At 39.4% G+C, this 23,922-nt stretch overlaps 5 protein-coding genes across 5 annotated transcripts; 1 reads left to right on the top strand and 4 right to left on the bottom strand.

The window, feature by feature from the left end:
* Window positions 1–350: 350 nt before the first annotated feature.
* naa38 (N-alpha-acetyltransferase 38, NatC auxiliary subunit) lies at window positions 351–2,341 on the top strand. Its single transcript, XM_061066178.1, has 3 exons — window positions 351–430; window positions 977–1,151; window positions 1,907–2,341. Exons 1-3 carry the CDS (start codon window positions 392–394, stop codon window positions 2,029–2,031), a joined length of 339 nt encoding a protein of 112 aa, XP_060922161.1. The 5' UTR covers window positions 351–391; the 3' UTR covers window positions 2,032–2,341.
* Window positions 2,342–2,398: 57 nt separating this feature from the next.
* dnajc3b (DnaJ (Hsp40) homolog, subfamily C, member 3b) lies at window positions 2,399–8,758 on the bottom strand. Its single transcript, XM_061066177.1, has 12 exons — window positions 8,323–8,758; window positions 7,189–7,299; window positions 6,927–7,051; window positions 6,730–6,804; window positions 6,494–6,637; window positions 6,190–6,371; window positions 5,906–6,025; window positions 5,658–5,763; window positions 5,288–5,408; window positions 5,000–5,132; window positions 4,711–4,859; window positions 2,399–4,369 (listed from the first exon to the last, which is right to left on the bottom strand). The coding sequence occupies exons 1-12, from the start codon at window positions 8,405–8,407 to the stop codon at window positions 4,227–4,229; spliced, it is 1,494 nt and encodes a 497-aa protein (XP_060922160.1). The 5' UTR covers window positions 8,408–8,758; the 3' UTR covers window positions 2,399–4,226.
* A 682-nt stretch (window positions 8,759–9,440) lies between these two features.
* On the bottom strand, window positions 9,441–12,592 carry cldn15a (claudin 15a). The gene is made up of 5 exons (XM_061066399.1): window positions 12,224–12,592; window positions 11,846–12,010; window positions 11,576–11,657; window positions 11,383–11,490; window positions 9,441–10,038 (listed from the first exon to the last, which is right to left on the bottom strand). The coding sequence occupies exons 1-5, from the start codon at window positions 12,438–12,440 to the stop codon at window positions 9,942–9,944; spliced, it is 669 nt and encodes a 222-aa protein (XP_060922382.1). The 5' UTR covers window positions 12,441–12,592; the 3' UTR covers window positions 9,441–9,941.
* A 4,221-nt stretch (window positions 12,593–16,813) lies between these two features.
* fis1 (fission, mitochondrial 1) lies at window positions 16,814–19,874 on the bottom strand. Its single transcript, XM_061066016.1, has 5 exons — window positions 19,804–19,874; window positions 19,304–19,436; window positions 17,901–17,977; window positions 17,676–17,781; window positions 16,814–17,579 (listed from the first exon to the last, which is right to left on the bottom strand). Exons 1-5 carry the CDS (start codon window positions 19,846–19,848, stop codon window positions 17,479–17,481), a joined length of 462 nt encoding a protein of 153 aa, XP_060921999.1. The 5' UTR covers window positions 19,849–19,874; the 3' UTR covers window positions 16,814–17,478.
* Window positions 19,875–20,303: 429 nt separating this feature from the next.
* On the bottom strand, window positions 20,304–22,349 carry zgc:103586. The gene is made up of 5 exons (XM_061066068.1): window positions 22,231–22,349; window positions 22,000–22,116; window positions 21,214–21,325; window positions 21,070–21,127; window positions 20,304–20,545 (listed from the first exon to the last, which is right to left on the bottom strand). The coding sequence occupies exons 1-5, from the start codon at window positions 22,235–22,237 to the stop codon at window positions 20,432–20,434; spliced, it is 408 nt and encodes a 135-aa protein (XP_060922051.1). The 5' UTR covers window positions 22,238–22,349; the 3' UTR covers window positions 20,304–20,431.
* Window positions 22,350–23,922: the final 1,573 nt, after the last annotated feature.

The raw sequence follows: 23,922 nt of genomic DNA, 5'->3' as shown, positions 1-23,922 counted from the left end.
CATCATATCGTGTTTTTCAATAACTTTTAAGTTTAACTTGTAACTTTACTTTCATGTGAAAATATTTGTGTGTCTGAAAAACATGACTCCATCAACACAATTAGCTAAAAAGATGCTAAAAGTCAAGTGTGAATATTTAATTGCTTTAAACGATGAATTCTTACGTGTAAAAGTTAGTTCCTGTTTCTTTTCACCTCTTCTCTTCTCTTTAATATTCTGCCGGTTCGCTGCTTCTCTTCATTTTTTTTAACTTTCATCTTAAATCTAAATGTTTTATTCACGCGTCGTTCCCTTTAAAAAAACAACTGGATACTGAGCTTCCGGTTTCGGGGCCTGGTCCGTCAGTGAAATCCGTCCGTGTGTAAACGCAGAAGGAGAAGAGGAAGCGGCCATGGCGACAATGATTGAGGAAAACGGTCCTTCCAGTCACGTATGTAGTAAATATTTATAGTTTTATATTATTGTTCTAACTTTAAATGACTGAATAAACCAGTTTGACTTGAAACACACTTTATTAGCATCAAGGCATCGGTTATAGTTTAACATGTAGCTGGTGGCTAACGAGTTAGCTTGCACCACTATCTTTACACCTGTTAAACATAGTGTATTTAATAGGATTTACCAGTTTATGATTGCATATATAACTTTATTATGTATATATTAATCTGAGGTCATACAGAGTACATGTTCCGGAGTGTGTATGATTATAAAACATGTGTTTATCAATGCTAACTGGACAGCAAACACAGATGTGTCTCAGAATCTATTGCAGATTATTGTCAGTAATATAAATAAATATATATCATAATCAGAGCTCAATTGTATTTCTCAGCTTCTTTAAAGTGATAAAATAGAAAACCATTAAAAAAAGCGTCCAATGTACATGTTATTTTGGTCATTAATTAAAAAAGTACCAATTAACAGCTTTAATTAAATATACACTAAAGTCCATTGTGTCTTTTTTGTCCACAAACAGGAGCAGCCTGGAATGCCCTTGTCCTACCAGGCCAGGCACAAGCTGGAGGGGCTCCTGAACAAGAACATGAAGATCCGCATGACAGACGGACGCACGCTGGTGGGACTCTTCCTCTGCACGGACCGGGACTGCAACGTCATCCTGGGCTCGGCGCAGGAGTTCCTCAAATCCACAGGTTAAAGAGCTCTTTCCATCGTGAAGCAGTTTGACACCAGAGTAACAAACTGTTTCACCTGCATGAGAGTGATATCATGGCAGAAAACACTAATACAGCAACAGCAATAATCAACCGTGAGCCTCTTGCTAGCCAAATAATTATTAGTTATTCATATCTTAATTGCTCTGACCGACTACTTGACTGAAATGCATGATCTTGGTCATTTGCTCTCATCTGACTTTGATAACTGCACTTTGATTGAATTTCTCCTTTTTCCCCTACGTAGACATGGAAATTTAATTCTACTTTACTTATTGTTATTCCCAAGGTCAGGAATAAACTTTAAGGGTTAAAATGTGATATGTTATTTGAGAACAAAGTGAGTTCTGAAAAGGAAGGAGCAAATGTAAATAAGATAGATAGAGTACTTTATCATCCCCGAAGAGAAATTAAGTCGTCATAGCAGCCGGTATATTTGAATACAATAAAATACAATACAATAGAATAAAATAAAAATATTGAGGTAGAAAGAATAAAAAACAGAAGCACAAGATAAAATAAAATAGGTAGATAAGGTGCAGTGGCAAGATGATGGTAATAGTACTGATGATATGATGGTAATGTTATTGTTAGACAGTATATAAAAATAGTACAGTATATCTAGCAGTATATAGTAATAATGGCAGCAACAGTAAATATAATAGCTGTTAAGATGCTCACATTTTAAGATTCAGAATAATTCAACTGGATTTTTCTTGATATTATTTCCGCAGACACGTTCTCCCAGGGTGAACCCCGAGTCCTGGGCCTGGCCATGATCCCCGGTCACCACGTGGTTTCCATCGAGGTGGAGGCCGACAGTCTGGAGGACACAGACGGATTTGGGGTGAACCACTGACGGACCCCTGGCTGCTTGAGCAACACTCGTGTTGCATTCATGTGACTGACGCTCACGGAGCCATGACGTGAGGTTGTGGCTGAGCCCAGAGACCTCAGGACATGTGCTGTGGAGGATTTTACAGAATCCTGGATTTAACCACGTTCCTCCATGGTTGAAGAAGCTGTGTCAGCTGTACAGCAACAGCATGTGTGTATGATAAGAAATGGGCAAACAGCAGATACCTTGATATGTGTGGAAAAGGTGTTTCAGTGTGTTGTACAGGAAATGTCTTTGTTGTGATGTTTTATAAATAAATAGCTGTATTTGACACCATTTGTGTTGCTTTCCCTTCTCCCCTCAAATTATGTTGTACAGAATGAGGACGTTTGATTGTGTCAGTATTTTAATACACTTGAACATGTCAGCTGCTTGGCAACAGATACAATCGGTGTTGCTTACAACAGGAAAAACCCCAGAAACCAAACAGTCCTACCCGGTTGATTTAAATACAAAGAGCCTGCCAACATGTCCTCACACAATGTTTTAAAAGTAGATGGGATTCAATACAGGTTCAGTCACTTGACAGAATAACTTAAATTGTGCAAAAACAAACTGAGAAAAAAAACCTCATGGTTCAAACGGTTGTGTCTTTCAAGTCAGTAAAACTAATCCGAATTAGTAAAGTAGTTTGACTCCACCTTTAGTTTGTGCCTCAGTGCAACCTGTTGGACCAAATCCAGTATAACATTAGACATGTGTACTTTCTTTGTGACCTAATCTATGACACCATCCGATAAGCCACTGAAGACACACCCGGTTTGTAAATAATCTCTGCAGTAACATTTCAGGGTGGAGCACACGGAGTGTTTTCTTTTTTCAAATACAGTCAAAGTGCATAACTTCAAAGATTTGCTTAGAAAAGAGTCAAATGGAGACGAGAAATAAAACAGTTCTTCACTCAGTCATCAGTGGCCACAACTTTGTGCAATAAATAGTGAACTATATGTTACTTCCTTTTGTTTTCAAGCCACTTTTCAAATCTGGTTACGGCCATAATGTCTACAGTTGTATGATGGAGTATTCGGGGCCACTTAGAGAAAGAACATCGTAGATTATGAGAATTAAGTTCTCATTTTAGGTGATGTGTCATTTTAGAGGGAAATATTAGAAAATCAGCCTGTGATGAGGATGATCTTGTTCTACTTCACTGGAGGTTTCACAAATAACATACTTAATCTTTTGGCTCATATGGTTCACATCATAATAAGTATTACGATTTTGAAAAAGATTGTGAAAGCTCGTTTAACATCTGGGATGTTGAAAAGGTTTTGTAGTTTCCAAATTAGTTTTCTGTATTTCACGTAAATTGATGACTTATTTCTAAATAAATCACAAATGTTTACCCAAAATCTCAATTTTTTTTCCTAATACTCCATCGTACAGTTCAATATATGGCCCATGTAAAAATGTATATTTATAGCTAAACTTTACACGTTATTCCAATTCAGTAACTGTACAAAGGAAAACTCTATGGTAGTTTAAAGCAAAATTTTAAACATTCACAGAGCGGCTACAGTGATTTAAGATCTGTAGGATTTCAGGACTTCTACAGCAACAAGTTTCCTGTAAGAGTTTCACATTAATATAGAAGCTCAACAACATGTGACTTTTGATTTCAGTAGAAGCAACAGATCTAGTTTCTCTGGGGAGGAGCTGCTTGACGTTGTGAAAGTATCGACTGAGATCAGTAAACATTTTGATTCCTAGAGATTACCGCGAAGAAAACCAACAAACCGACAGACATCTCTGTCCAAGCAGAAGCTACTGCATTTTAAAAAATGGAGTTCCTCAATAAAGTCTTAAAAAATGGCACAAAGAGAGAAATAAGTAATAAGAGCAGACGTCCCAAAAACATAAAAGAAGACCAATGCCTTCAACCATCACCGTTTTGTTCCTAACGATCGTAGCGACAAGTCACTGTCCTTAGTTTTGTGGTAAAATGTCCAGGTTCTTTTACTAAAAAGCTCAAACCTCTGCCGTCCAAACACGGCATGAAAAAAATAATCAGTAACGCACAAAACTGATTCCAGGATGAAACAAAAGTTCTGGAGAAAGACGCCTCCATTAATCTTCTCTCAATGTCTCCTCCGTCCGAAATGTCCCCCACCCACCCCTCCAACCGTCGGTGTGTCCGTAAAGTCCTCCGAGTCAGTCTAGTTGTACTGGAACTTGAAGCTGTAGCTGCCTCCAGAATCAAACGGGTTGAAGTGGAAAGGCCAGTTCTGTTGTCCTCCACCACCCTGCTGGTTCTCTGGGTCCAGTGGATCATCGCCAGCGTCAAACTTCTGCCTCATTTCTGGCAAGACAACAGGAAGGAAGGGGACAAAGATGTAAGATGGCGAAAAGACAAATCCCTCCTCAAAGACATAAGTGGATCTGAGAGGACCTGGTAGAAATTTACTCGAATAAGGACACTTTGAAATAATAGAATTATGAACATATTCTTCAGCAAAACAGCTACAGGAATAATATCTCTCTTACTGCCCTTAACCACGGTACAACCTTTTGCTTTTTCACACATATGAAGTGAGAAATCACAGAGTGGAGTCACTAACGTACCCTTGAACATTACACATAAACTGAACTCTGTTGAAACCGACTCTTCCTCATATTAGAATGCAGTAGTGAGCTCCTGACCTGGGTCGGTTAGAACCTCTTTCGCTGACGCAATCTCGATAAATCTCTTCTCCGCCTCCTTCTTCTCGGTCTCTAGCTGGAAGTTGTCCGGGTGCCACTGCTGTGCCAGCTTCCTGTACGCCTTGATGATCTCCTGCTTGTTGGCATTCCTGAAAAAACAGAAAGTTCATCAGTCCATGTGATTTGCAGTGGCCTGGATGTCAGTCCACAGGAAGTAAATCAAACTCTTTCATACGCTCATGAATCACACGTCCGACACATAGAGTGAAGCAGGAAGTGAGGCGGTTACCTGCTGACACCGAGGATCTTATAGTAGTCTCGCTTCCGGGAGACTTTGAGCATTTTCTGTGCTCGTTCCAGTCCTTCTCTGATTTCGTTGCTTTCGCTATCGAACTCTCTCGCCTCCTGGTAGTCCTCCACCGCTGAGGCAAAAACACGGAAAAGACATTTTATACATGATCACATGGTAGGTGTTCGTCCACCACATACTTGTTTTCATTCTATTGAGATTCCTCGCTCTGCTTCCTGTTCTAAACCAGTTTTGCTGCAGGTTTATTCTCATTGGTAGAGCTGTTACCTTTCTCGTAGTCCTGGTTGAGGATGAACGCCTCCGCTCGGTCTCGGAGGACGTTGGTGTTGCGGGGGGTTCTCTGATGGGCTTCTGAACATGCGTCTATCGCCTCCGGAGCCAACTTGAGCTAGAGTTGGTGATGAGCACGAGATATTTCAGATAGAAAGACTTAAACGTACCAGCCGAGGTGGAAAGCTACAATCTGACCTGGCATACACCTAAGAAAACATGCATTCAAGGAAATGACGTGCCATAAACCTCTAACTGACTATTTAAAAGTTTCTCCTCTTCTTCACCATTTGTCACAAAGAAAATTACTATCTCTTGGCAAGAAATCCCCCCAGACCTTTAAGAGTTCAAACTCTCTCTCCCTTACCTTGACGAGACAGAAGCAGATCCTCTCTTTGGCCAGGTTGGTGTAGTAAACAATGTCAGGTTCCGTTTTCATCACTGACTCATACTTATCAATGGCCACCTGATACCTAATTGCAGGGAGAGAATAAAAAGTTGTTTCCGTTTCAGATGCGTGAAATAAATAAAACCATGGTTAAACAACTGTCAAGATGTACGAAGAAGATTATAATTCAGGAGGAACAAGGGAAAAAATCCTACAGAAGAACCGACCTTTCCGTATGAATGAGCTCCTCTGCTGCGTCCAGCTGTTTGCTGAGTTTCTTCACCTGCTTGTAGTGGCTGAAACACTCCTTGTCATCCTGGTCGAGCTTGAGACACTCTCGGATGTGACTGCACAGAGAAGGACGGACAGAAGGATGAGAGGAGCAGGTGGTGCAAAGGTAGCTACTGTATATTTTGACTTTAAACAAATCCTGAGTACAGAGGCCGCTCTGAAGACGGAAATGAGCTTTTTTGCATGTCTGCCTAATCACGTCTTGTTTGAAAAAGCTCACTTGAGAGAGTCGTGGTGCTCTCCGAGGCTGTAGTGGAGCAAACTGAGCTTCAGGAAGGCGGCGCGGTTGTCGTTGCGCAGCCTCACTGTGGGCGTCAGATCCTGGATGGCTTTCTGCGGCTCCCCCATTCGGATGTAGCATTCTGCACGAAGCTCCCGCGACTCAGGATCCCAGGGAGACAACTGGAGAAAGGAGGTGAGCAGAAATATGCAAATTCATTCAACTATGCAAAGAATTTAAAAGCTTTCAGCCATCTTCCTCCACCTGACCCGATCTGTAGACGCCACTACAAGCTGACACACACCTCAATGACTCTCTCCAGCTCGTGGATGGCAGCGTTGTAGTCTCCTTGGTGGTACGCAGCATGGGCGGCCTCCTGCAGCTCCTCCAGCTCGTTGGCGTTCTGGAACTGGATGTGAGCTTCTTCATGCTCTGGAGAGCGCTGCAGCTAAAAAATGATAAATTTCTCCTTTAACGACATCCTGACAAAACATTAAAATTATAAGAACGGTGATTTAGGCTAGGAAACGTTTAACTCACCACTGCTTCAAAGTCCTCCAATGCCTCCTGTGTGCTGCCTTGCTTTAACAGGATATTCCCTCTCTGCAACCTGGCCTGAAAGTGGAGGAATGTAAAGGGATGACAAGAAGAGGTGGTGAGAGAGATCCCCAGGAGACAACAAACAAGATTTTAGAGACTGATCATCTTTCTGGTGGCGAGTGAGCAGCTGAGCTTACAGCCAAAAAGTCAGGCTTGAGCTGGATGGCTCTGGTCAGGTCGGGCAGGGCGGATTTGGATTTTCCCAGCGCCAGGAAAACCGCAGCTCGCTTGTAGTAGGTCAGGTAATTCTTAGAGTCTCCCTCTGGAAAATATCAAAACAAACATCAGTGAGTCGGATTATCTTTAAAAGAGCAAAGATACAGACTGTAAATGTCAGATAGCGGTGGAAATATATCCATCTGTGTGTGTGTGTCTGCGTGTCGCCGTGTGTAACCTTACCCACAGCAGAGTGGTAGTGGGACAAGGCCTCAGCCAGCTGACCGGCTGCCAAAAGTTTGCGGCCCATTTCCAAGTGGTGCTCGATCTCAACTTGAGTCGCCCCCAAGACACCTGAAATATAAAACTGCATGAGCTGCGGCTGGAGGGCAGAAAATAAATAAATACTGCAACTGTTTAATTTTGTCCTGTTTGTCTGTTTCTTCACGTCTTTAACTCTAAACGCTACCGGTGTCATCGCATTCAAGCAGTTAAATCTGTTTGTGATCTGCATGTAGTATAGACTAATATACTGATCGATACATGTATTTGTATTATATAATATATTTTCGTGTATGGCTACTTTATATCAATATTTTGGGATCAATAAGTTTAAGTACATGTTTTTACTCTTCAGGAATTTGAAGGTCCAGTGTGTAAGATTTAAGTGAAAGGCAAATATTGGCTTATATTGAATAAAAAATAATCCTAGTATTGTTTTCATTTGTGTTTTTTAAATACGTGCGGGTCCTCTCTATGAAGGCAGCCATGTTTACAGTAGCCCAGACTAGACAAACTAAACCTCTTTTGAGTTTTTATGACAACTGTAGGTTGCAGCAGAACCTTTAAAGGTTCATTGTGCAGAATTTAGTGACATCTAGTGGTAATATTGCGCATTGCAGCTGAACACCTGACCTCACCCTTCCCTTCCAAACATGGAGGAGAACCTGAGGTAGACCTTAGCTGTCATAAAAACTTCAAAAGGTTTATTTTGTCCAGTTTGGGCCACTGTCAAAAAACATGGACCCTTCCCTGATGTAAATATAAGGTATTTAAATATAAAGGGCTTAATCTAGGCTTAAAAAACAACAACAATTTATTCAATTAAGATAAATGACACTAGTAAAATCATCTCTAGGATTATTAGAAATTCAATTTCTGCCTATAGATCCTTTTCACCTACATCTTACCCACCGGACCTTTAATGTGTTGGATCAGGTGACATCCTGTGAACTTGTCACATCAGCTAACGTCCCCTCCGGATCCGAGGAACTTTAAACAAGTGTCATCATAACACAACCCAGCTGTAAGTGTGTGTGAGTCAGTGGGTGTGAGTCCTGGTGTGTGTTTGTGTGTGTGTGTGTAATGGAGTCTCACCGTCCAGCTGGATGTCCAGGATGACACACAGCAGTGACAGGGAGCACAGGACCCCGCTGAGTCCGGCCCGGCCACACGACTCCATCCCCCCGGTTCTGGTTCACTCCCTCACACCGGAACCTGGACTCGAACCCCCGGCTCTGGTTCACTCCTTCACCCCGGCTCCTGGACTCGAACCCCCGCTGTGCCTCATTGAAATAGGGGTGTCCTGCCGGAACTCCTCATCGCTTGTGTGCCTGCCGGAGCCGGAGAGCTGTATTTACGACCCGTGCGTGACAGTGGTCCGGCTGGAAATCAGATACGCCACAGAAAGGTTCCGCTCCCCTCCTCTATGAAATACTAAAAAAACCTCTTTAACATCTGGATCATCTGGACTTTACGTGAAGTTTAAAACATCTAAACGCAAAGTGACGGAAGAGAAACTGAACAGCTGATGACTTCAAATCTGAGGACACCTCCGCCCCGCCCCTTTCTGGCCTACATGTCTGTGATTGGTCCACAACAGCGCTGATCCGGGTTCGTCTGGAAACGTGGGCCGCTCTCATTGGCCAGACTATTTTAATAGGAAGGGCATTCCTTTGCACAGAAACTGAAAGTTAAAGGTTTTAGGATCATATTCATATTAATATTAATATTTTTAAAAATTATAAATAAAAATAATAATAGGTTTGGGACTGATTGGACAATGCACAGAAGAGTTATAATAAATCCCTTTTTTTTGGCGAATCATCCAACTTTGGTCAAACCATGTTGTGTAAACTAAAAAATCGAGGTAGTTTTAATCTCCATAGAATATTTCATGTCATGTCATATCATAATAAACAATTTAAGACTATTTGGGTATTGATCCACCTGTTATATTATAATTTTTACTATATCCAGTATTTTCAAATCATAAATGTAAAACCCTTTGAAAATGAATCGAATTAATTCAATCATCTCTGCATTTTACAGTCTAATTTTTGGTAATAGGTGTGAAATTCTGGTTGACTGACGTACGTTCTGTGTAATATATTTGCACTTTTATGATAATTCAAAGGAAAAAAATCATTTACATTGCAACTGTTTGTAAAAAGTCAAAGAGGAATGTGAAGTATAATACATTTTATTGTGTGCAATCGTAAAAAACAACAACCGAAATATCATCCAAACAAAGATAACGTGTCCTCCACCATCCTACACAGATAATATCTTAAAAAAAAAAAAAGAACTGTATAAAACAACACAGAGAGAGAAACCTGAATCATCACGCCCTTGACCTTCCCCTTACAAACGTCTGAGTGTGTATATTGATCGTTACATGATTGAACTTCTGAATAAGTGAGTGTAAATATGCAAACAGGAACATAAATAAAATCATTGCAAACATTTGGGTTTGGTTGTGCATTAAAACAGTGAGAAGATGCTTTGTACAACTTTTACAACGTGGACGCGACTTTTCCATTTGACAGAACACACACTTGTTATCGTGGTTATTTACAGTCCAGTGGTGCTGGGTTTGGAAGCATGGACGCTCAGCAGAGAGTAGAAAACACTTGGACATGTCAGGTGCATCAACAGAAAGTGACCCGGCCACATGAAGGAGATTTGATCGACATAGTTCTGTTTTCACAGTCGGCTCAAACGTAAACATTTCGGCCGTAAGTGCTGGCAGCCACACTTCTGTCAGCAACAGTTCCAGAATATGCGGTTCCTCTGGTCTGATACGGCAAAGGGCTGCGGGGGGGGAAAGAGGGTGGAAAGAAAAATGTCAATCACACAGAATAGATATTTAATTTCCTCGGGGTCAATCAGCATTTCTTAGATCTGATCAGGCAATAACAAATACCCCTAAAAGTGAAGCAGCTCAATGGAATGGAATATTTACACGTGTGCTTTTCATGCCACATGGCATATTACACAATAAAAGTACGAGACAGTTATGTTTAGTTATTATCTGTGTTGAGTTCTTGTGGAAAATGGTTCAGTCCTGCTTATTTGAAGCAGCAGCTTTCTTGTCCCACCACTGGAGGGCGCCAAACTCTTTCCACTGCAAAACTCTTCCACAATTTCTTCTATTTCCTCCCCTGCACGTTTGAATTACTAAAGGTTGTACGTGTGATATTAATTGCCACTAGATGTCGCACTGGAAACAGAATCTCAAGCCTCAACTACTCCCCTCTACCTTTATGTTCTCAGCAAGGTGTTGCTTAACCCAATGAAAGTTTATACTAAACACACAACTAGAAACACAACTGAATAAAGATACTCCACAGCCTTTTATAATTGGTATGTGCTCTTTTCAGTGTCAGATTCTCCTTGTAAGGCTGTAAATGAGATACTAAGAGGTATTTCGGGGGCTGCTCTGACTTTTACAACTCTGAGCTCTCAGACTCAGTGAACCTGCCAAGTAGCAATTAAGCATAACTTGAATCTTTAGCATAACTGTGCCCAAAATAAGGTGTAACCATGGAGTTTGTGGTTCAGCAGGATTGTGGTTGTGCAGGTGCTCTGAAAGTTGTCACATCCATCAGGGTGTCATGTTGACTTAACGGCCAATTGGGGCTGGAACTATCTTGCTTTATTGACCTTTCCCAGTTTAACATGCACCAACGTAAACATGCAGCCAGAACAGCTTAACAGAGGGGCTCAGATCACACACACACACACTCGCACGCACACACACACACACACACACGCACACACACACACACACACACACACACACACAGAGGGAGTGTGAGTTGTGATCTCTGCTCAGGACCATCACTCTACTGACTTTACAAGGAAAAAGTTGACGTTTCTAGATCTTGTACATTTGAACTTTAAAATGTTTCACACAGGTAACCAGGTAATAAACCAATTGCAATCATGACTAATCAAGCACCACGCCTCTGATTTATTATATATTGTAGTTGCCGAAGCCTCTTGGTTTCAAACTTGATAACAATTTGATGCCATAAACAGGTGTGTTAAGACGTGTGGACACAAAAGCAACATTTAGTTAAGTTAATGAATTCAAAGTGTTATTATCTTGTAGATAAAGACAGAGACGGACCAAACACTTAATCTTGAACTTACTATTGCTCCTCTTTGCCCAGTTTGCAGGACAAGGTGAGACAGACGCCTCCTGCGATGCCGAGCACAGCCGAGCACCAGCCGATGTAAAGCCCCTCTCCTATTTCATACCTGCAACACACGGCGTGCACAGTCAGCCAACACTCACGTCAGGTGGGTGTCCCTTTTCCAACCCCTTCGCCCAACACTGTCTTACCTTATCCCAGGGTAGAACGGGTCGAAGAATTCCTGAGTGATATTGAAGGCGTACCAGGACACTGCGACCATCGTGCACAAACCTGTTGATATAAAACATCCCACAAATATTCTTTAATCGTTGAGAAAAGATTTATTTTAGGAGATATTCCCTCATAAACTGAATTTATATGCTGGTGTATGAAAAGGTCATTAGTACCAGAGTCAACAGAAAGAACAGTTTTCCTGACTTTTGATTCAATCTCACTGATTTTCCTTGCTGTATCTTTACCTTGGAGTATGAACATGACCCCTGCAGCGCCGGCGATCCTTCCCTTCAGGACGTAGTTCTCCCCTCCTGCCTTCGAGCACTGTACTCCAACCAGGGCCAGAAACAGTGCAAGGGATCCAAACGCTATGGCCGTGATCATCAGGGCTCGAGACGCCTGGATGTAACCTGGAGGTGACGTGAAATCAAAAGCCAGGAGCTGGATTAACCATCTTCTACCTGGCTTTGTCCGAGGGCCTATAAAACCCTGAAATTGGCCTTTACCCGGTGCATCTAGTTGTGTAATATGTTTTCCTGTCATTATTCTTAATCGAAGTGATCTATAATTGATGTTTTGAGGGTACAAATTAAAAATGAATCTTGTTCTTTTTGTTAACGTACCACTTAAAGCGAGCAGAGAAGGGAACTCCCTGCAGTTGTGCACCCCGGTCGAGTCGGTCGCACAGGACATCCACAGGTTTTCATAGATGGTGGACGTGGTGATGACGTTCCCGTCCACGGTGGAGGTCCTCCAGTACCGGTTGGGCAGGGCGATCCCCAGCATCGCCCACCCAATGAACCCCAGGACCAGGGCCACCACTTCCACGATGGGATCCATGCTCCCCCTCCTTGGTCCAGCAGCCGAGCAAAAGTGTGTCCAGATCCAGAAATGGAATGATTGGAGGTGACTTGTGTTGAAAAGTCAGAACATCTGAGAAGACTTGGTTGAGTGTGTGTGTGAGTGTGAGTGTGTGTGAGTGTGTGTGTGAGGGTCTGTGGGGCGTTTGTGAGATGTGTCCAACTCAGCAGATATGTATAATCATTTATGTCTGGCTTTCTCTCCTCCCCCTTGTCTCACTCTCTCTCTCTCCCTCACACACACACACACACACACACACACACACACACACACACACACACACACACACACTCTTCTTTTTCCTCAACTTTTTTTTTTTCTTTTTGCATTTTACACCCCTGAAACTGAGCAGGTGTTTATCGGCTCACTCTCAGGGTCCAATGGTCGTTCATGTGTGTAATGACACTGCACTGTGTATGTTTTCAGGTCTGTTTATTAGACATATTCATATTTTTCTACATAAGAAATTCCTCCGAACGCAAAGATTTAACCACATTCACCTGATTTTAAGTGATATCGATGAACAATGAGACTTATTAGGTGATTTTTGATGATATTTGCTGGTTTATTCTCAAAGTTTCTCATTGAAGAGGCATCTAACGCAGCAAATACTAATTCAACAGCATAATGATATGTATATTTTATATAGTTATATAGTTTGATTTGCTCAAGGCCACAAGACACAAGGTCACAATGACCCGGAGCCTCACCCAGCGTTTTATAATATTTGGAAAAGTTTCAGCAGCGTTTAACTGTTTTGATTTAAGGAGCAAAGTCACAAGTATATATAAGCAGCAGACAAAGGTTGTGGGTTTGTCCAGTTCCTGCTGCAGTTTCCGGGTTTGTGTGCCTTCATTAATAATCCTCCTTATAACTGCTGGGTCATCGTTGCCAAATCCAGGCCACGCTGAGCACACCGAGTTCCCAGCGCTGATAATAACAGGCTAAATCTTCACCTGCATCCCAGACAACGTGAGCAGAGGCCCGGAGATTTAAAAACCAATAAATTCCTTTATTGGTATCCAAGGCTCAAGAATCAGTTTCCAGAAATGGACGCCGATCCAAGATTCAATTTTGGGAACCGAGTGAGAAGAGTTTGTTAACTGTAAATCAGTTGACAAAGCAAACGTTGTAAAATAATGAAATAAAAATAAGAAGATCCAACAACCTCACCCCCGCTAAATAATGTGTTTAAACTGTGCAAATATTTGAGATGATTTAAAGAGATTACAGAGAATGGTATCATGGAAAGTTTCAATTTTCCGTGATAGCAATAAAGATAAGTGTCATTAAAATTGTTAGGATCTCGCTCAAGTGCATAAATAAAGTGCATGACAATGAAGTTAGTTAGTTAGTTAGTTAGTTAGTTAGTTAGTTAGTTAGTTAGTTAGTTAGTTAGTTAGTTCCTAAATTAACAACGGAGATGTTTCGTGGAAGTATATTTAAGAAGTTTTCTTATTGATAAAAAAGTTATTATAATTATGAGGGGCGGCCTCTCTCTTTCTCATGTGTGTATCAAAACAAAGGCAGAGATTTAAACACGGCGCCCTGATCTCTCCCACCCCCCGTCTGATGTGCTCTAGAACACCACATCCCCCTCCTCTTCCATAAACTTCATCTCCTTTTATGGCCGAGCGTGTTTGCGAAGCTGATTTTTACAGCTCACTTGGAGTTGCGGTTGAGTTTGTGTGTGTTTTGGCTATATTAAAAAAATTACTTTATCGTGAGTTTTGAAAGGGAAACCTGGAGAGAGGGCCGTAAACTTTGTTGAGTGCTTTCTAGGAAAAAGTCTCATTCAAGGGAAGTGGGATGAACAAGGGATGAGGAGACACGACATGCAAGAGGCAGCAGAAAAGAGAGAGTTAACAATTAAAACATTTAAATTGACGTTTAAGAGATGGATGTAGCCCAAACCCTGTTTAATCAATTCTTAAAGAAGAATGCTTTATTTCTATTTTGCATAAATAGTGGAATTTGTAACATACACATGGTTCGACAGGCTGTTTAAAAACATTTACGAAGTCATTTTAGTGAATAAAAATAGGGTTAGGGTCAGGGTTAGCCTGTGAACACAGGATGAGACGAGGGAAGACTCCTCCTGTTATCTCACGTTTCATCTGTTATCAGCACGACTGTAGGGATGATTATCCAGAAACTAAAGGGATTGGTTCAAACTTTAGTACAAAGATCAACCAGGAGATTATTTCTTATGACTCTGCTGATCCCATCTCCTCCACTGCCATCGTCAAGGGGAACATTTCAAATTTGCACAATACTACATTATACTAATTGGTCCTAAAGGTTATCAACAGATCATTTTAAATCTGATTCCATGGGATGGAAACTAGAATGATGCATAGTCCCCTTAAATCATACACATCAGTTCCCCAAATATCCCCAAACATCAAATCCTTGGTGGAGTCGATCGTATTTTTTTAGGAAGTTCGTAGTTTTATGTTGTTAAAAACCTTAAAACAAGTGTCCCACACATCCAGTGCATTGAAGCATGATGGATAAAATAATATTCATCCTGCTAAAGCACAGCAACTTTGAAGAAGATGTTTTATTTTATTCTCTCGACGGCCTTTTTAACTATTGATATCGTTTTTGTCTGCAGAAATAAGTGAAAAATCCAGAATAGGTGAAGGAATATTGTTTATCTCTTCTTCTTCAAACATCACAATCAGTGCATTCGGAAGAAAGGCATAAATCTCACGTACACATTAACCGCACACAGGACTGTGAGAAAATGTACTTTCCCTGCGTCTTCAAACTTCAATTTCAATTAACTTCTAATTTACTGTCCGGTGACATATCTGCAGGATGTGACTTCACCAAACAACCCAGTTCCCACATGTTCTTCCTCTCTTCACGGTGATTGCACATTAATATTCCTCAGCTATGGAGGGTCAATGAACCTCGCTGCTGAAACCAAGCGAAGCCCGACACTGATGCTGATGAATCATTGATGTTCACGAGAGGAGTCTTGAGACGATTCCAGGTCTCGTTGGGAAACGTTAATTTCCTTCTCCTCTGTTTGTCTATGGGATTGATTTTTCTATCTTTTTTTTGGGGTGGGGTGGAGGGGGGGAACCTCCAGCCCGGCCTCGTGTTTGCGTTCGCCCACTCGATCACCTCGTCCACACCAGAGAAGATGGTTGTTTTCACCGATATGTCCCTGGGGGAGTTTCGGTGCTGTCAGGTGGGTTAATGAGTAACACCCCACGAGGCTGATAACGCCACACACCACTGATAGTCTCAATAAGGCCTCCTGTCGTAAAGGCTGGCGGCTCCAACCCCCCCACTCACACACACACACACACACACACACACACACACACACAGAGACACACACACACACACACACACACACTGTGGGTCAAGATGTGAGGATGAGCAGCGGCGAGAAGCGGCAAGCTGAACTAGGCCAGACATGTTTTCCAGTGCGATTATGAACGACTCAGTCTCAAGTAGATAATGATCCTAATAGACTCCCCCCCACAGTGTCCACCAGAGCTTCACTGTAAATTTAATAGAGTCAATAAATGGCAGCGATAAGAGTGTGACTGTATCCTGGACTTTGCAACATCAATAAAAGAACATTGTGAAAATGACTTTGGATGAATGGATTCCACTGCAGTAATAGAGAAATGGAAAATCACCCCACCGGCCTTTTGTAACACCTGAGAACATAAAGGACACACTCATGGGGACGAGTTCATGTAGACGACAGTGTCATAGAACACAGGGAGTGTGCTAAAGTGAAATGTTGATAAGCCAGAGGTGTTTTATTACAAATTAAGGACATCAATCTACTTAATAAATCTTATATTGCACTTTGAATCAAGAAATGTGATCAGATTACTTTGAATTCCTGTGTGCTGGATCAGAAATGTCCGATTATAAATCGTGAAATAAATGATTATAAGTTTAGCAGTAATATGAGAGATGATGCAACAACTTTGTTAAACTGGCTTTGTTATGTTATAACATATATTTCAAAATCTCCTTCCAAAGCTGCAATTAATTTCAAAAAGGAGAAACTTTACTTGTAAATCAAGACAAAACTTAGGAAAAGCCATTTGAAATAACCTTCAATTAACAGTTTATCTGTGGAAATAGTAAAATAAAGTTAATAGACATTTGCTTGATTAGTAAATTGACAGGACATTAATTGGCAATCATTTTAAAGTAAATATTTCAAGCTTCTCAATTAGAGGCGTTGCTGCTTATCCTTTTGATTATTTCATTTTATAATTATTCTCTAGAATTTTTAGATATTCTACCCAATACAAAGGATTTGTGTCGGACTCAAATACAAACAGTGCCGTCAGTGAAAAGCTCCACAATCATTTTATATTTAAATTAGTTTATTTATTCCACATGAAAACACAGGTGAGTGAATGCAGCACAGATGAATGTTTAAAGGGCACATCACATGAATAAATGTATTTAGTTCAAATAAGGGATTTGCATCTTTCAACTTAAAAGTTGTTTTCAGAACAAAACAAAATATAGCTCTTTCCCCAAAGCATCAGCTGGCGATCAGTTTTCCAACAGCAGTTTTGCCGAGTCACTATTACCTGGAAACTAATGACTCGGTTCCTTTTTATCATGACACAGGCGAACTTCCCTCTGCACCAGCAACACTTTCCAAAACAATCCTTCATGTCAACAAACAATGAAAATACAGAACCACATCTGTATTTTTACAAACATATGTAGATGTCAACTTAGGTTTTTTTTGGCTAAAATGCAAATACTGATTGATCCTACTTTATTTACATAAGGACTATGAAGGTGCCATGCTATGGTACGGTGAGCAGATAGCAAAGTAATGTATACATGAAGAGTGAATTTCAACCCTGTTAAAATATGAGAACAGGTTAATCACTGGCACATTAGAGTTCAAACCAAGATGTTAAGCCCCTTTAACCTTTCTCCGCTCAGCTTTTATTATTTCTTTATGCAGGGGAAGGGTCAGGGTGGGAGTAGGGGGCGTCATCTCACATCCCAGTTATCTGGAAGCTCCCTTCGACACCGCCAAGCCGATGAGTCCCGCTAACCCGGCCACGCCCAGGCCGATTCCTCCAACGATCGCCATGCCAACCAAGCCATCTAGGTGATAATGGGGAGAACATCCGTGTTGTAGATAAAACTCAACTCATCAATTAAGAGGAAACTCATTCTATTAAAATGTATTGTCTCGTTTACCTTTTTTGAGAGCCTTGACGATGAGCTTCTCCAGCTCCAGCGCCTGCTTGTTCCCCGGCTCGTTCCTCTTGAGGGTCCGGATGTACTTCAGGGCTTTTTCATATTCCTGCAAGAGGAAGAGTTACATGAGAAAATAAAATAACAAAAAAAATGTGTGAAGGTCCAGGTAGAAATGATAATAAAAGCTTTGAGTTAGAGAAACTCGCAAAAGGGAACAACACTAACTTTGAGTCTGTAGTTGGCCACCGACAGGTAGAACAGGAAGTCCCTGGAGTCGTCCTTGGAGGATTTCTGAACGAGCTCTGCAATTAAAATAGAAAAAATTCAAACCATGAAAATGAAAAAGATGCAAACTAGCATCTGACACAACAAGCTGATATTCTGCTCATCTGTTGATTTCTAATTAGCACCTTATGTGAAATTGGGAAAACAAATCCAACCAAATATATAGAATTTAAATTAAGAAAATGACTTGGAACATAAATACATATCTATTTTGCTTTGTTTATACATTTTTAACATCAGAAAACATAAACACACAGACTGATATGACTTTAAAAGGCTCATATTGGCTGATTTCACTGAAATACATAAGTCAGGTTCTAGTAAAAAGAAATATATGATGATAGTAGTAATAGTTATCATTTTTTTAAGCTGTAAAATCGACATCCTTTACAAAAAAGATGTAAAAGTTCCTCTTTGGTGTTTCCACATATTCCAGGTTTACAGTAGAGAACTGCACTAAATATACATGTCTCCTTGCACTGTGTACGGCTGTACAACACTCCGCTACATATACACTTACTTCACATCATATGTGATATGTGTAAATATAAACCATATTGATATTATATATAATTTTATACAATAATATTGTCTTTTGCACACTCTGTCTACATATATGTACACTCATAGTATATTATATTATCTATTGTATAGTCAAATACTTTTATTTATACCTCTACTATATATCATATCATATTATATCATACTCTCTGTATATTCTTTGTATATATAAGTCTATATACACATATTTATACATGTGTACATGTTATTATTATTATTATATTTACTTTTATTATTATATATACTGTTGCTGCCATTATTACTATATACTGCTATTATATTGGTATAATTACTATCATATATAAATATATATTATATACTATATATACTGTACTATTTTTATATACTGTCTAACAATAACATTACCGTCATATCATCAGTACTAATACCATCATCTTGCCACTGCACCTTAACTACCTATTTATCTTGTGTTTCTGTTTTTATTCTTTCTACCTCAATATTTTTTATTTTATTCCATTGTATTGTATTTTATTGTATTCAAATATACCGGCTGCTATGACGACTTAATTTCCCTTCGGGGATGAATAAAGTTATCTATCTATCTATCTATCTATCTATCTATCTATCTATCTATCTATCTATCTATCTATCTATCTATCTATCTATCTATCTATCTATCTATCTATCTATCTATCTATCTATCTATCTATCTATCTATCTATCTTCCATAGGTTTAACACAGTCTTCATCCCTATATATACAGTCTATGTCTCCATCTCGTAGCTGTGAGAATGCAGAACCCAGACCCAGCTGTCACTCACCCTCCAGCAACACGATCCCCTTCTTGATGTCCTCGGAGAACCTGCTGCGGATCAGACACCAGGCATATTCGAACTTGGTGTCTTTGGACACGGCTCCCTTCGTCAGCTCGTTGTTGTACTTCTTCTCAAACTTCTGTGGCGACAGAAACAAAACAAAGGGTCGATCCCGAAGCTCGGAGCTGATTCCTCCGTCAGGTTTAAACTATATATACTGTTTATATATATAAAGGTTTAAACACATCAGGAAGTAAAGTGACACAGCAACATTACATTCCAATCATGTGATCTGTACTGATCAAAACCCTGTCATCACAAAAACACGATCGTTAGCATTAGCATCTAATGCTAAGTGACGCAAGTCCGACTCGATACGTCACATTTAATCTGAATGTCAGTGTTTACAAACCACCCAGGTGTGACAAGGACCTCGCGGCAGGTGTGTGTTGTGTTTGTGTGTTTGTGTGGTGAATAGAAACACGTTGAATCAAGTGGAAACTCACTAAAAGATCCTCCGGCGCGACCACATCGCTCAGAACAGCCTCCATGTTTCCGGAAACAGCCCCAAGACACGCCCACTTTTATCATGTGACACAATGGCTTCTAACGTCACCTTTACGAACAACTGTGGATATAAAAAACACTAAATATAATAATAATAATACAGATCATAGTTATAGTAATAAAAATAAAAATAATAAAAATAAAAATAGTAGTAATTATGATAATTATTATGAATTTATAATAATAATGATACAATCACTTTCTAATAAATAAAATAATAACAATAATAATTATAACAACATAATACAACTACTACTACCACTACTACCAATAATACTATAACTACTACCAACAATACTACGACAAATAATAATAATAATAATAATAGCAATAATAATAACAATATTAATAATACATGCTACCACTACTACTACCACTACTACTTAATAATACTATACCTGCTACTATAAATAACAATTGAAAAAGAATCAGACACAGCTTTAAGGGACAAAAGACACTTTATTGTTGATGTGTAATTTTCTATAAATCAACTTCAAAGAAGAACATAACAAATATATTTCCTTTCTTTGTAGAAATAAGACCAGTATTATTTTTGAGAATCCATCATTAGTTCTTTGCGAGATGTGCCGATGAGAAGGCGAGAGGCAGCAGTTCACTGAGGCTGGTTTCTTTGTAAGATCCGTCCGGCTTGGCCAGGTACACGATCCAGTCGGATCCAAACTGGTGAAGGACAGAGATGCACAGTGAGGAAAGAGAAAATCACAACATGTACGAGAGGAAGACGGGATTCATGTGAGGATGATCGAAAGTAACAGGAATAATAATATTGTGAGGAATGAATTATTATTATATTACAGTTTCTCTGTATTTCACAAACATATCGATCCTTCTGAGTGACAAGGTGACACCTTCAGCCTGAATACAAAAACACTATACTACTTAAAAATGTACTTAATCATTCAGGTAACAGAAAAACTCTAGATTGTATATATCCAATATATAAAGCATCAATCATGTTTCTGAGCAGACAAATGTAGAATGTAAACTCCCAACATGTTCATTCCCAGTCTTATCAAAAACCAGAATAAATGTGTTGCAGTTTTGAATCCACATGCTTTTTAATTAAGGGTAGTTTTCCAATTACGCTCAGAAACAACTTCCTCTGATTGTGAAAGTCTTTTCGGTGCATGATGTTCTGATCTGGGGACAATGATTGTCTACTGGTGATAAAAGAGTTGCCTCACCTCCATGAGAACCTGTCGACAGGCTCCACACGGGCCAACAAAGCGATCTTTGATGTCGCTGTATGGAGGAGACGGTGAATGCATAGAAATATGTGTCATATGGAGCTTTTCATGAGCCGACAGTGCCACTGCACAGACTCTCACCATGTCACAGCGATGGCCCTGAACTGTGTGTGTCCCTCCACCACAGCTCTCTGCACGGCCGTGCGCTCGGCACACACCGTCAGACCATAGGAGGCGTTCTCCACGTTACAGCCTGGGAAAGAAGAAGAAGAGTTCACAATATTTACCTTTACATTTCCTTGTTTTATATATATATCCTTTTTATTATTATCATAATATTACGTTAATGTACTTATAGTCAAATTGAACCTCTTCACTCAAATTTAATTATTTTATTTATTTTATTGGTGAATTTCAGAAGTGGAAGACATTTTTCTATATGTCTCTATTAACACAAACATTTTAAAATTCTAATTAAAAAATTGGAATAGAAGGTATAAATTATATTGCATCTGCAAATAGTGTTAGAGGTATGAAATTCAATTACAAGCTATTATTATTAATATTATTACTATTATCATGTACTTACATTAATGTATTCTACCACTGCACTTTAATTCTTCAGTTATTTTAAGGATGAATTTACGTAGAAGAAAACATTTCCTTATCTTTTACTTCAGTAACCAAAAAATAAATAAATAAACACAATTTAAAAGTCTTTCCATTAATGTAGAAGTCATTCATTCAAACTTTTACCAACGCAATATACATATTATAAGTAAAAAAGTTTTACAATGAATAGAGTGAAGTAAAAAGTACTCTATTGAATTAAGAAGAGATAAAGTGTAGTATAAAAGTACCTGAAAACGTGTACTCAATCTCCAACATCAGGTTTTTAAAGGTGAACAGAGACCTGTTGGTTATTACCTGTGATTATAGCGCCATCTGCTGTCAGTATGGCAGCACCGACTGGGAAGTGGCTGTATGGACAGTAAGCCATGTCCCGAGCCTGGAGACACTTTGACACGAGTTCCTTTACTTGATCTGGGACAAAAAGACACAAACCAGGATGAGACACAACCAACAGGGAGGAATGGGTCAGATGGGATGAAGCACACAACAACAACAACAACAACAGGAGAGAATCACAACACTCACCTGACATTGCAGAGCTTGAAGAGACACACAATCTGAGTCCTGATGATGTCAGTGAGTGATCTTCAGTCCTGACAGCAGCTGACACACACACACACACACACACAGAGAGAGACAGACACACACATTGGGGCACTGGGACCACTGCATGTGCATTGTTTGCCTTCACGTTATTGGTTGTTGGGACAGTGCGTCATCAACCAGACCAAAATAACAGAAGAAAGAAAGAAATAACAGGTTTTAACCCTAAAAAAACATTGTATTGAAATTAAATAAATTATAAATGTTTTCTAATAACATAAAGTAATATGTACGATAAAATGTTAATTTTTGTTAATTATTAAATAGCCTTTTAGGATAACCAAATTACCCAAAAGCCTTTTGCAAGATTTTAAAGATTATTTTAAGACCCTAAAGTGTGTTGATTAACAAATGTAATTAAATAAAAATAACAAGACTGCTGAAATATTTAAATAATCATATTTAATTATATTTTCTTTCTTTCTCATTTTGTGTTTTGATTTAATTTCTGTTAATCTGTTTTCATTGTTTTTGTGATTCTTTTTGTGACTTATATATTTAAATCTGGCATCTGCCTAAATTTAAGGACTACATTTGTATTGTACATTTAAATAAAGTTATAAAAGGTACAAGTAGTGTATTTAGAACAGGTTAAGGTTAAGAAAGTAAATTTCTAAATTCTACATAAAATACACCACACTCTCATATTGCAATACTTCTTGTACCTTTTTTAAACATAGCACAGGAGCAATTTATCATTTGTTTTCTGAATTTGAAATACCCCATAAAAATACTGGACACATTTCAATACTAGCTAGAGTAAGCGTTAGGGTTAGTTCAAACTCAGTGATGTTACTACATTCATCCAGAAGATGACGCCCTTGAGTATCTGGTGAACTTTTTTAAACTGTATGAAAAGTGTATTTATTTATTACCATGTATATTTGTACATATTCTACATGTATATTTACTCTGCTTTACATGTGCTGTCCACGTTGCACCTGATTCTTTAACACATTATTTTGTCATAAAAGAAAATGTTTAAAACCAACCGTTCAAAATGAAATACATTTTAATTTTTGATTTCCCCTCAACATACAAAACTTTAAATCACATATTGTTGTGGTGAAATAAGCTTTACTTGTACAACTCCTTTGGACGACAGATATTTGTAAAGTTGACACACGGGTTCAATGGTCAGTTTGTAAAAAGCTCCAAAGCAGCGAATACGTTTGAAACCATTGATTGAGTGAAACGTCTGTAGCTCTGTTCTGTGGACCAAACCCACGCCTGTGTTTGCAAGAGGCCATAAATAGAACAAACAGACCGGTATAATCATCAGCAAGTATCAAAGGGCATGAGGGAGCCCCCTGAACACACACACGTTGAACTTGTGTGTGTGTGTTTTTGTGTGTTGACGTCATGCTTTCCCTGGTCTCTTATCCTGACGTCAAACATCACACCTTAAACCCAAACTTAAAGCTGAACCTTAAAAAAGTTCAACAAGTCTTGACCCTTTCTCCTTTCCTCTCAATGTTGCTTTTCTTGCTGTGAGAAGCTACGATCTTCACGTTCAGGTTTATCTTCTTTATCTGAGTCCAGTGAGACGACACACAGCTCTGGTATCAGATTAGAGTCGACCACGCCAATACTCGGCCTTTGTTCCCTCTCTCC

This window comes from Limanda limanda, chromosome 22, assembly GCF_963576545.1.
Source record: "Limanda limanda chromosome 22, fLimLim1.1, whole genome shotgun sequence".
In the NCBI taxonomy this organism is placed as follows: Eukaryota; Metazoa; Chordata; class Actinopteri; order Pleuronectiformes; family Pleuronectidae; genus Limanda; species Limanda limanda.
Note: the sequence above shows the minus strand (reverse complement) of the source record. Positions and strands in the feature narration are given on the sequence as shown.